Below are 14366 nucleotides of genomic sequence, written 5' to 3' on the forward strand. Positions count from 1 at the left end.
TACAAGGACGTGTTGGTTTAGGCACACATGGTACAGAATTGTGATTCATGCCAGGATCACCTTGTTGCTAAACCTACCCTACAAAAAACAAAACGAGATCATTCTCTTCTACAGCAGACAACTAAAATGAAAACACTATAGTAACCTCCCAGACACTAACGTTTTGTCCTTTTAACCTTGCCTTAAATAAATGTTAGAAAGCAGGGATGTTTATAGGTCTGCAGCGACATGGGTTCATGCCATGTAGAAGGCCTAAAAGCCCATTAAAGCCTGTTTTGGAAACGGCGCTCTGTTTGTGACAGCCCCGGGCTCTTTTCATCTGCAGCTTCCAAGCCAAACAAAAAGCATTCGTAAAGCCTTGTTGGCAGGCAGCTGCAGTATCCATAAATTATCAGCCTCTTAACAAGCCTGTCTAGGTTTTTTTTTTTTTTACCCTCTCTCTTCCAGAAGGGGCCAAACACATCTTTGTTTCACTAAAGGTTTTTTGTTTGTGATGTCCAAGAATACGGAGTAACATGTACAACATGCCATGAACACACCACTATTGCCAACTGACATCTGGCTGGGGAACAATGTCAAATAATTAAAGAATTAAAAAATAAAATAACATTTAAGTTCTGATGAATTTGGTAAAAATCATTAGCTAATATGTATTAGAAGACAATACAAGAACAAGTGGTTGTAATTCCATCTTGCACTCTTATCAAAATTGTTAAGGGAAAAAAAAGTCAACTACAGTTCAATCATGTGCTTAGAGACCAGAGCTCTCGTCTAAACAGGCCTAATGGAGTGCAACTAATAGAGTTCCTCAGGAGCACGGCCAGCTAGCGAGGGCTTTGTCAGCACTCACTGGAGCAGATTTGTTGTTTTTTTGTTTTTGTTTGGTTTTTTTCGCAAGGGGAGGTTCAACGGCGTAGAATAAAATCCTCCTTTTCCAAATTACCAACACCTACATGGCAGTCTACAAGCCGACTCGTCTTGGCGTTTCGGCCGAGATGCAACAGTCCCACAAAAGCGATGTAATTACACACGCTGTGTGAGGCCAAAAAAGGGAAAAGATTTTTTTTTTTTTTTTTTCGCTCCAGAAACCTGCAGATTATTAGGTTTGTACTGGCAGATGTGAGCACAATTTTGATGGTTCAATATATGCTGAAATTGTAACATTAGGAAGATGGCAAGTACAGCACACTAAAATTAGGTTTCTGGCTTGTAAAATGTTTAAGCAAATCAAAGATGGCATTTAACTTCCTGACATGCGGTGGAACAGCCAGGAACTCCTCAGCCTCTGGTAGTTCATCCCATCTAGCAAAGCAGTAAAGCCTTGTATTCCTCCTGTGTCCACTTTATTGCTAATTTCGTTCATTCAATAGCACCATTTCAAATGCACTGAGAGTGGAAACAGCATTGCCATTTCACTAATGTATGCAGTACATCATGCCTTGACAGAGATACAGGCAAAATACTGCTATAATAAATACCTACAGCTGACGTGATTTGCATAATCACACTACACTATTAGGGCCGGCGATATTCCATCTTTGGCACGGCAGCCTTCTCGAGATAAAATTCACTATGTGGGAGTAGAGGGGTAAGATTCCCATATAAATTATCAACTGCACTTTGGCCTCTTCTGAAACACTGGCCCTTCCCGCTGATAAGCTCTGACCCCAGTGGCACATCAAACCCTTTCACAAAAGGCAGGAACATTATTGCTTTGCTCAGGGGACTGCAGTGAGAGCCCATCAATCAAGTCTCCTGACAGCTTGCAGTGTCTTCTTTAAGCAAGCCCAATTCAGTCTTCTCCACTCCTATTGTTCATTTCTCTCCTTCCTATCTTACACTCTTGCATTTTAATGGTAACAGTGTTGAAGTGTAAACGGAAGATGTTATGGGGGGAGGGGATCTCTGATGTAAGAAAAGGCAACAAATTCTGTCTTTCAGTGATGGGGAGGGGGCAGGGGTAGAGTATTCATATTATTTCTTTGGTCTCCTTTATGCAGGGTGACTTATTGAACAGTATAGTATTGAACACTGTTTTATGTTCAGCACAATTTGTATTGACCAGCCTATTACCTGCTAGAATCACATTTATACACCGCAAACATAAAAAAAGGACTGACAAAGAGCAGCAAGAAATATGAAGGTTGTATTAAGACACAATCTTCTTAGTTCAAATGCGTTTAGGGCCCCTTTATGCTCCCAGACATCTATTCACTATGAAATAAAATATTCCATTTGTGTCTTTGCTGGAGTATTTTCCTTGAAGATTGGAGGGAGCTGATAAGATATTTACTGAGCTTAGTGGAATGCTGATGGCTGAGCGAACAGCAGCCTCCATCTGTTTAATCCCCCCGATACAGCAGCTACTCCTTTCAGCTGTCACTCACGGCAGCCCGGCTCTGCCCTGCTAGACACTGTGAAAGCCAAGTACATATTTACAGATATTTCAAAGGATTCATTTTCATGCACTGCCATCACCACCGTTCTCCCGGCTCCCTGTTATGTACTGTATTGCCTGCGAATGTAACCTTTACTGATTTTGTTACGGCATCTTATTATATCAGATTGTAATCCTACCCCCCCCAACACTCCTCCGTAACTCACAATTTGGACATTGCGCTTATGAACGTGTACTTATCCTGTATCAGGGATAGGACTGGTGGTGCAGTTTCCTTTAATAAGATTCCTTTCGTGATTTTTTAATTATAATTACTGCTACACAGTGGTTAAACCAAAACGGATTATAAATAGCTGATTTCCCAGACCTTCTAGGGATTTGGATTTCCCTACCAAAAATAACATTGGCTATTACAATATGAGTGCTCATCTGAGGTCTGTTAAAATGAGATTTTAAGCCAATTGCTAAAAAAGTGTTCTACATACGATCTTCTATTGATGCAATAAAATTAAAGGTATTGCAAATAAAAATGTTTAAGCTTACAGAGCAATAGACTTTTAATGTGTGCCTCGGGTTTGGTACACAGAACAGTTATAGAAATAAATTGTTTGGATATGGAAGGGGCAAGTTAAAATAAATACAAATCAGTCACAGATTACAAGAGCTGCCATCAGAAATGTTAAGATGTTCTGCAATTAGCTCCTGCTCAATCAATAAGCATTCAGAAAAGCTTCTGAACCCACGGCCCACGATGGCTTTGCACACTGGCTTTCATTCTCCGCTTTAATGAGCAGACAGAGGCTGCAGGACTTGGAGCGAGCGGTCGCCGAGCACTGGTACTTACTGTATCAGATAACATGAGCCTAGCTGGGAGGTTTAACATCATTTAAAAACCTATTACAGCAAAAAAAAAAACACTTCTCACATTTGAACCGAAAACCCACCCTCTTCGTATGCATCTAAAAATATTGAGTTTGTTTGCTGAGAGAATGTAGGAAAACATTTAAAAATGTCTTATTTAAGGGATCAAAAATAAAAGCAGACTTATTATATACATTTATTCCACACTTTGATGTGTATTTATGGAGAATAGGGGCCACAGGTTTTAAAATTCTAAAAAAAGTTCACGCAAAGCCCTAGACTGTAAAAAGGGCGAGGGTTCATTATTACGAGAAGTGACCGAGCTCACTTATTCCAGCGTTCCCTGAGGAGTGTTTTACAGTCAATTTGGTTCTCTTTGGATAGTCTGAGAAGGCCAGTTTCAATGAGCTAAGCCAAGAGGCTCCCTTGGGACTACTGTGTTTTCTCACTGCAAATCCCGAATGCATACATTTCCTGACCTTCCTACCAATATAAAAAGCAGAAGTCTATCTGCACACGATGATCTCCGTCAGGACCGCTAGAAGTCAGAGTGGCTAATCCACTCATGGCTCCCGTCATGTAAGGTGGTCTTGCCTTAATTCAGCCCTGCCACCAGCCGCAGCACATCATCTTTATTGGCATTGGTGGCAGACGTGACTTAACGTACAGCACGAAGGAATGGAACATGCCATACGCCAAAACATAGACGTCTTGGTTTAACTGGCATTGATGTTGGTCTCTTATTGAGGATCAAAGCCACCTCACAACAAGATACAGCACCCCCTCTTTAGATCACTGGTGTTGGGGGAATTAAAAAATGCATTATAATTGAAGACTTTGATATAGTGAGAAACACACAAATTGTGCAACCATCTTTAGTTTTATTGTAGTCCTCAGTGTTGTAGCAAGGGGCAAAACCAGGGGGTGGTGTATGTACAAATATAAATTGTACCACCTAGGTCTATACATTAAAACAAAGAAAAATTAAGCACCATTAGCATGAATATAGGAATCCTGATACATTGTGCATCTATACATTATAGATGGATAGTTAGATATGCACACAAATACAGTGTACAGTAGGGTTGCTGCCCTGTACATGGCGAAACATACCAGTACAGTACAGGTGTAATTTGTTTTGTACATACAAAACAAAAATTAAAAACATAATCATATTATAGACCTCAGCCCACCCACACAGGGAGACAATTCCCTGTGCCACTTGCTTCTTTTTTCCCTTAAAAAAAACAAGGCAGTATTGCACACATTTACATTTTAGCTTTCTGTTCACGAACAGTCTCCAGCTGGGAAAATGTAGTGTGTACAGTATGCCCTGGCTTCAACTGACATTTCTCATAAATTGCAACAGAAACACTGCCTTCAGCACCTTAATAGCCAACAGAACATAGATCTACACATCAACTCACAGCAGGGTAGAGAAACTATGGTTACAGGAAGAGAATGCTTCAAGCGATCAGGAGTCACCTGCACACAAAGAGACTGATTAGAGTAAAAGCTGCTTTTCAAAAATAGATTCCAAAGGTTGACTTTGTAACAGTAATTGCTTGTAACTGGGAGAGGATTGGCTTCCATAAACACACATATTAGTCAAGAGGGAAAAAGCAAGGCAAGCTAGGGCAGTGAAAAGAAGGGGGAAAAGTGCATTAATTTGGACATTTGATTTTTACGACCATCAAAATAAAATAAAAAAGTGCTATGGAGGATTGCACTGTCAATCAAGAAAGGTCCTCCCCCCCATTCTTGCTCTTGCTTGTGACATTAAAATCTGAATATAAATTTAGCATAGTAACACAAAATAATGGACTGTATGGTCGTCAATTATCTTCTTTAGTCAAATGAGTTGGGTGTGATTTAGAAAATACAGCTGCAAATGTTAAAAGATTAAAAGCATTATTTTTTCAATGCACTGGATTTTTGCCTAATTATTAGACTTTTGGCCTCTTTAGCTTAATGCAAAAGACCTCCAAGTTTAATTGTACTGTAGAATTTAATTTTTTATGATGATACAAAACAAGATTTCCGAGAGGATCCAAGTTATTTGGGACCAAGACAGCGTTGTAATACATCTTGTCATCCCAGACATTTTAATGTCTTTGCAGAGGCATGACTGATGTCAAGTCTTGGGTTCTTAACCAGCACATTTACCTGTATACTGCATTTTTAAAAACAGTGTTTGTAAATACATCAACATTAAAGGTTTCTAAAATGTTCTGTGCTCTACATTCTGTACAAATAAATCGATACAATGTGAATATACTGAGAAACGGTTCTGATGGCACAAATCCATTACAGGAATTAATTCTAAAAAGCTTTCAAGGTGCAGCAGGGATGATTTATAGCACTTACAGAGAGCAAGCAACACACTCCCTGGCATCGAGCCCACAACCTAACACAGGGCAAGAAAAGGTCTTTATCTCGATTTTGTTTCATAGTAAACTCCGAGTCACACTTAATTCATTTCAGGTTACTTCACCAATATGCAGCAATTAAATTTACTACGGGCCGTAAATGCCTGATAAAAATACATTCCACAGTGAAAAAGCCTAGTACAGTAGTCTATCACTAACAAGAAATGACCTTCAAAAAGCGGTTCACTCGGTTCAGGCCTTTGGCTGGCTCCTCCACTTTAGCCCAGCACACGACTTCTGGAGTATCCAGGGTGTTTCCAAGCAAACAAAACATTAATTCACAAACTCATACCTCAGCAAATGAACCACTTGGAACAGAGAGCTCCCTTTTCAGAAGATGACACCATTTGTAGTTGCCTGTCAAAGAGCTGCCCAAACAGCTTAAATCTAAATATGATACTGTATTTTTATTCCCCTGCCTGTAGATGTCTACAGTATATAGCCAGGGAAACGGGAATGTTATTAAAACCGCAACCCTTAAATGTCATTGAAAAGAAACTCAGCAGTTAATGAGCAACATTTTATTTTACATAACATTTTACAATTTAGAGCAAAATCATACAGAACAGGTATCACAAAGAAACAGTTACAAATCCCCCCCATTTCATGCATATACTGCAAGACTAGGCTTTGAAACTTGTTTTGAAACACAACCCCAAACCTCCAGTTTTTTTTTTTTTTCCAAGGAAATAAATTTGCTGTAACAGATTACACTGGGAGAAAAATACAATATAACACTGAGTAAACACCACACCCACACATCAAACATTAAAAGAGAAGGAAAAACATTTTACTGAAAGCTACCAGCGCAGACAAAAGAAGCCCTAAGCACTCCTTGAAGCAAAAAACAAATTAGCAGCTTTTCCTGCAACACACTAGTACTTGCCCAAATAGAGGCCGTTTTACACAAAGGCTTCTCTGCCTGCGTGCTTCAAAGATAACACCTCAGGGATACAAAAACATTTTCTCCAGCTTATTTCCTGTCACTTTCTTGTCTAGACTGGCATCGCATTTTTGTCAACCCCCATCTTTACCTTTAGCCCTTAAGCAATGTGTTTTTCAGAATAAATCTGGCAAGGCAGAGAGTTCAATGCTTATGCTATCTCAAGTCAAGATGTAAGCCTTTTTATGTCATAACTAAGAGAAGGTTAAAAACAATTAAAGGTATTTTTCCTGTATTCCATAGCTCTCAATACGGTTCTCAATTCTCGAATAGACTTGGAAGCCAAAACTATAGCAGAATAAAATTTTGGAATCGGGAACTGATAATGGCAAAGGGCCTCCAAAAGGCTGGGACTTGAGTTTAATTTTATTTTAATGCATTTAAAGCATAGAATTGCATATGTATTGGACCACTTTTGCGTCATAAAATATTTTAGTAGTTTTTTAAACTGCTAAATTTAAATGACTACACATAGTTCTGATTTGCACTTTTTAAATAGTGTAGCACATTCAGAAATGATGGAATATTCCACAACAAATTCTAATTTCTATGCACCATATTTGAACCCGCTTGTGAAGCTCAGGTTTCCATTACAAATGGTTCAGAAATTTAATTAATTAAAAATAGTTTTTACATTTTTAAATAAATCAGTAAAACAAATTACACTTGTCCGTTAATAATAACTAGATCAATACTATACCAAGATATTGTAAGGACCAGTTACCATGCGGAAGAATTGAGATAAAGATTCCCAAACCAGGCAGAGAGTTTAATTGATCTCCTGCTGGTGCTTCAGATGACCTTTCATGACCTTTTATTATTTGCTGGTTAGTTTATCTACATTTCAATGGGTCTTTCATCATGGGTCTCTATGGTCCTTGGCTACATATTCAAATACTGACCACCACTTTTCCACTTTCACTAGACTGTCCCCAGCACTTAAAACATTTCTCAATCTTCACTTTCATCCTAAATCACTGATTAAAGCCTGTTATGCATTCTATACGGAATGGAGATATAAACGGAACGACTGGTCAAAGGGATAAAAATGCATTATCAGTGCCAGAGTCATCTGAATGGCTTATTATTTAACCCAAAAAACAGCAGCACTGGCTTTTATGCTTATTTTAGTTTGAACATAGATGGGTTTGAACCCGATACTCCAGATATGAATGAAACCACGCATTAGCCTAGACCTTTGTGCCAGACAGTCTCCCTTTCCAATTTATCTGCACCCTAAAGCACTAGACTGTCTGTATGTAAGGAATGCTATGGTTGAAGGAGTCTGAATATGATTAAGGAACTGGTAAATTAAACTACAAATTATTTAAAAAACAAAACTAGATGCTTTATTTAAATCTTTATGATAAAATACTTGCTCCGACTGCTAATGTTTTCTCCCCATTTTGTTGTATTTATTTTTTTAAGCACATCTCGTCTTAAAAGCAATTTTAAAAAGGGTTGCCTTAGCAACAGGGAAGTTAATGAAACTACTATACTCCACATCTTAAACCTTCTACTTTAAATCCAAGGAAAATGGTAACCCTTGGGCTATTCAACACATCCAAATCCACTGTACAAAAACAGACTTTCAAGAATGCTCTCTTGTTGGTATTGTTGTTAAATTCAGCTCAGAAAGAGTACCAGCAGTCACACAATTTTGTCCTTTATTTTTTTTTTCCCATTTCACAATAAACCCACAAGGACATTCTCAAGAGAAACCTTTCGTAGAAATAGAAAATCCTTTTAATGCATTACTGGTCAGTGATTCTTTACAGTGAAAAAACTGAAGTACTGCAATATACTGAGAATCATATTCTTCAAGTGTTTTCATATAAGTTGTATATATATATGCTTTAGAATAAGCAGACAATTTGGACTGTAATAAACATTGCTGCTGAAAGAACCAGGGCTGTACATGCATTCAGGCTATGCACCCCTCCCCCACACACCTCTCCACTGCAGCAAACCATTTCACATTCAGCCAGCCAGCGCTAGAGCAGTGTGCTTCAGTCAAACCACCTCCCCCTCAGTTTGCCAATATTTATTTACACACGGAATAACTATGTTGCGAGAAACTCTCGGGACCCAAAATAGGACTCTGATCTGATAGGAGGTGGTTTGTAATGTAGAATTGCAGCACTTTATGCAGATTCATACATAGCACTGTCACTCCGTTTATTCATTAGGCTATGCCTGGCTTACCAAGACTCAAACTCCAATTTGCATCCTGCATGGAAAGAAGGTAATTTCTAACCTAATTTAAAAGTAGAATGCTAGATTCCGTTTAAATCATTACTGTAAATGTTCCATCTGAAAACATGACACTGCAGCTGTCTTCACATATATGAAATGAAATCACAGATGGTGAATTCATTTAAAGGCAATATTAATTTCCCTTTATTTTTCAGCCTAAAACATTCCTGGACACGGATTGAAAAAATGAAAATAAAAGTAAAAGTATGTGCACCATAATACAGCTTACAGAGCTTTTGAACTCAACAATACATTTCCCTGAGAAAAAAAGCTGATCCTACAGGGAAAAAATGCTTGATTTTCTGCACTAATTCATCAAACAATCTGCCTCAGCAGTAGTAGCTAGCTCAGGATTTAAACCTTGTGCTACAAACAGAGTGCTTAGAATTTTCACATCACTGCTCCTTCAGCTGTAATACAATCATATGAACAAATTACACTAATGTGGCATTAATAATAATGTCAATTTGAGCACGTAAGGCAGGACACACCGAGCACAAGGACAAGCAGAAAAACAGAAGGCTAAAGCAGCAGCTGTTTCTCGGCTACAAAAGACACGGGAGACCAAGGTTATGCTTCTTAAACATTTCTAAGAATAGAAGTGCTTTGTAAAATTAGGCTACTTGTCAGCAAATGCATTTTTTTTTTTAGTTCTGTCATAAAGATGCACAATAGGATACCGAATGATATCCTAGGTCTAAGCCTTTAAAAAATAAAAAAATGTCAGCTTGCATATTTGTCTCTGGAGGCAATCTGTAATGCAGTACAAGAGATGTCTTCCATACACATTGGCCCATTGGTATCTGTTCCCTAGGCAAGTTGTTTTAGCAGCTATGGCAAAAGAAGAAAGGTCTCATTCAGTGTGATGTGATCGTGTTGATAAAACGCATGCTGTAGGCACCATGCTTTTAGGAGCACAGAATGCCTGGCTAATGATTACAAGTCATGAATACACGTCTCCTTTCCACTGTGGGTTTAGTGTAAGAAATCCTAAAATGGATGGAGGATAAAAAGAAATGTTTAAGCATAAAAAGAAAATAAGGGGGAATTGTATTATTTAAAACTAACAAACACCACAGACCAAGCAATGGCAATTAGACCAACCCCCTCTCCCACACACACACCCACCTCTGGATCATTAACAAGCACCCCACCCCCAATCCTCAGCCGACTCCTACTGCAGGGATTTAGCAGAAAATATTAAGTGCTACAATCTGTTCAGTTTCGCTCTCAGGCGAACTGTAAAGGAACATTTTTCTTTCTTCGGCACCTCAGGTGGAAACATCTCAGTCAAAGATGAATTCTTCCAACATCAGATTTCAACAGGCATATCAATTTAGCTTTCCTTTATTCAATTTCCTTTAAAGAATTTTTTTTTTTTTTAATATGACTTTACCCTTCTGTCTCCACATTGTACAGAATATTGTGTACAGGGTTTATACATTTACTAAGCCTACTTTTTCCAAGATCAAAACAAAAGCTGGTATTTATTCACAACAAATAAGAGTTTTTAATAATAATAATCATAATCATAATAAAGTTTGTGATCCAGATCCCATCCGGGACAATGTTTCCAGTCAGGCCACGATGCACTCGGGGTCAGGAGAGCACTTTGCTCTCAATGAGCTCCAGCTAAAAGCCTCTGATCGTGCTTTCATTGCGCTCAGAAAACAGCCCCACATTCCAGCGCTTGTTAAACATTTCAATACACAGCAGCTTAGTTGTACTGAGCACAGAGACTTTTTGGATTATTTTCAGTAAAAAAAAAAAAAAAGTTGGCAAAAATCCACAACGCAATATTAATCCTCAAAGAATTTTGGGAACAACTCCCCACCACCACCGCCACCTTCACATATAAAACCCGAGCCAATATAAACGATGGGTGTAATGCCCTCGCTGTGTACACGGCTTTCAATTAAATATCTGATCGCTATAATGAACAAAACTTTCCTATGCCCTTGAAATGAACTAGAAAAACCCAACTCAAGCTGCAATCCAAACTAAACATTTAGGAAATAAGAAATGTATTCTAAATCTCTTCCTGGTGTATTCTCTCCAACTACAAAACAATGTAACCAAGCATTTCTTGCACTGAACTGAACATAGACAGATGTTACTTTGCAGTGTGGGTTTCAGGGGAAGGGATCCCATTTATAATGATGATTAGACCCGAGTGTTTTATTCCGCTTTCTGTAGCATACCTTCAAAATTATCTACAGGTGGCTTTTCGGCTCGTCTTTCAGCCATGCACTGTACAGTTTCTGTAACATAACAGCAGGCTACAGAAATAACAAGAAGGCACCTTTGATAAAGACGCATTTCCATGATTCAAAGAGAATCCCCAGCCAACAGGAGAAAACATCAGGTGAAAAAATACAGAAACAAAAGCTCTTACCTTCTTCCGTTTCGTGCCATACAATGCCCTCCAGGTTAACACTAGTCCCAGGTTCGCAGGGTCCGAGGCATTCCGGTTCGGTCACTACTCCGGCCTCACTAGTATTTACTCCCATTGATCGAGTCCTTACTAACAGTTGCTCAGTTGGGGCTGAAATGTTCGATGAAGGAGGATAGTAGGAAGGCAGAATTTGTGGCTGTATACTTGAAGAAATTGGTGGTGGAGGCGCAGGCACTGTAAACAAGGGATCCACCTGGAAAAGGAGAAGACCTTTAATTATGGGTGCAACAGTCAGCATGTTAACCAAAACCTCAAGTGAATCACACGCTTACAAAGAAAGACAATTTCTATTAAAATATTACTTTTACTCAGTGTACCAAGGCAGAGATCAAAAATCACAAAGCTTATTAGAACAATTTGCTTGGCTTGATCTTCAATCTCTTTTCTGTGCTTTAAACACCAAGGGCTGTTGTGGGTTTTATTTGCCCAAGTGAGTCTAATGTGCAATAAACAAGACTGCAAATAACAGGCCATTTGGTTTGTCCTGACAAAGGTTTATTTTTCCTTGAATATGGAATGCCTTCAGCTTACCAGAGGACTAAGAAAGTCAGGCTCATTATTCAACGTTGACAACGGCTTTTGAAGCAGTAAACCAACTGTGATTTATTTATCTCGTCTGTTGCCACTGTAGCTTTTTCTGCTATCAGGGGGAATAATCGGGGGATAGCACAGAACACCCATTTTCTCATTTGAGTTAAAAAGATGACTGCAAATCTTGTTACACAGTATAAAAAATGACTTCCTGTTAACTTTGTAACAGTCAACCCACAATAAATGAGAATTTTTTATTTTTTTATAGACAAATATCTGAAGAACATGACGATTTCTGCATTGTATTACGGGCAAATGTAAAAGCTCCAGGTATCTGTAGAAAAACAATCCTCGACAGCCCCAAGTGGCCCCAAGTACCAGCTGCCATATGACCACTTACAGAGAGAGCTGCTTTTATGGCTCCTTCTGCCTTTTTAAGACTGGAGAAGCTCCCCAGACAGCGGATACCTTTTTAAATCATCAATTTTAAATAAGTAAAACTAAATATATGCCCATTTAGACAGAAAAACATTTTCTATATTGATTTTAATGAAAACTGTAAGGCAAGGCCAGGCACAGATCGGATTAAATTGGTAGGTTCTGTACCTCAGGCATCATTATTAGATGTGTTTATATGAGCGCTAAGCAAACAGCACCACAGCTTTCTAACATACCATGTCCACAGGCTGCTGAGGTATGACATCTCTATTGTTTTAAGGCATGATTAAGGTTGCCACCTTTAACCTTAACAGTTCAGTTTATTGGCCAAAAGAGGTTCTAATACTATCCATATAAATGAAACGCCAGTGGCCAATTTAAAATTATGTAATGATTCATCCATAAAGATTAACATCATGATTGATCTATTGCATCAATCTCTGCACTAACCTCCATGTATATTAGGATTCCATCTGGCAACAGTGCAGCATGTTCAAGCACTACTACATCGCAATGGAAAACAATACAAGTTTAAGTGTTTACTAGAAATATGCCAGTTCCATCAATTTTGTTTAGATTTATTGAATTGGTCCACTTGTACTCCACGACAAACATGGTATTCCTGCAAACATGAACAGTCTAAAACCTCATGCTGTCAAAAACAATTCCAATCAACTCAACTTTGACCTTATTATTTAAAACTGATTAATTAAATGTATTGTGCACATCATACACCATACTGCTGGGCAATTGTAAGTGTTCTATTGTTTTGCATTTACCATTAACTGTTCAGCTTAAGAAAGCTGATCTAAGGAACCATTACCATTTGCTTTGTAAGACTACAACCATCGATTTAAAGCAGTTTAGTATGTTTCCAAATAAAACCTCAGAAAACACAATTAAACAATGTGACAGCCTTAAATAATTACGTAATGCAGAATTGATATGGCTTATGAATTTGGAATGAAAATAATTATTTTCACCTTTTGACATTGGCAATTACTATGATACAAAATACTCCATGCAGATTTTCTCTTACTGCAACTACCCCAAAGCCAAACTTACATTATAAAAAGGATTAATCTCTTTGAAGGGTTTGCGCATGGTTTCTGTTGTTTGCCCTACCTGAATTTCCAGTGTGAGGTTTGTACTAGATTCACACAGTGATGAGTTTACCAGTGTCTGGTATCACTTGAAGCAAAAGTTCAGATTAGTTAATAGCAATGAAACCCGTTCTCCTTTCACTGCCTCCCTCTATCCATAACCTGTATACAAATACTAAACATGGAATCCATGCAACATGAATGTTGTTCTTCAGCTCTCTTTTGTCAGGATATTAAGCAGGTTTGATTTTGCCTTAAGCCATAGGTATTAGTTCAATGGAAAATGTGATCCTAATCTAAGATAAGGTGATCATGTATTTTTTCCATCCAAAGGTGTGACCCATTTAGTTGTATTCCCAGATATGTAGCTACACTCAATTACCTGAATTAATATTCAGTTTCATATTCAGTTTTTAGGTTGTTAAATGCAATGATAGGCTGCAGTCTCAAACTAGTTGAACTGCTCTCAGGAAATCATGTGACAGTTGAAGTCCTCATATTGCAAAGAATGGAAGCATACAGTTATATCAATGTGAATAAAAAAAAAATGAACAAAACCACACACACACAAAAAGACTGTATCCCCAACCTCATAATTAGTAGTCAGATAACCATATGAGTACATCAATTATGGACAGGTGCCAAAAGCCCTTGAGATCCCAAAAGATTAACAGCCAATCCTGGGTTTTACAAGTGCACATCAAAGAGAATATTAATAAGAGGAGGTGGTGAGAATACATGTCAATGTTATACAGGCACTAACTTTAAACATTTTTCACTACTTCTCCCGTGTCTTGACCTGGCCTCCACAGAAAACAGGTGCGTGTGTAAGTACACACACACACACACACACACACACACACACACACACACACACACACACACACTACAGATCCATCTACCTGCCAAATCCTGATCAATTGTTACTTCTGTCCCTACGACATTGCAGCTA

At 38.3% G+C, this 14366-nt stretch overlaps 1 protein-coding gene across 2 annotated transcripts in view; it reads right to left on the minus strand.

Moving 5' to 3' along the window:
• Window positions 1-14366, minus strand: part of znf608 (zinc finger protein 608) — a 40191-nt gene that overhangs the window by 13436 nt on the left and 12389 nt on the right. For both annotated transcript variants that reach the window (XM_066711339.1, XM_066711340.1), the window contains one exon: window positions 11283-11535. In XM_066711339.1, the coding sequence (XP_066567436.1) occupies window positions 11283-11535 (253 nt within the window). The remainder of the gene's footprint in view (window positions 1-11282; window positions 11536-14366) is intronic.

Source organism: Amia ocellicauda, chromosome 8 (assembly GCF_036373705.1).
Source record: "Amia ocellicauda isolate fAmiCal2 chromosome 8, fAmiCal2.hap1, whole genome shotgun sequence".
In the NCBI taxonomy this organism is placed as follows: Eukaryota; Metazoa; Chordata; class Actinopteri; order Amiiformes; family Amiidae; genus Amia; species Amia ocellicauda.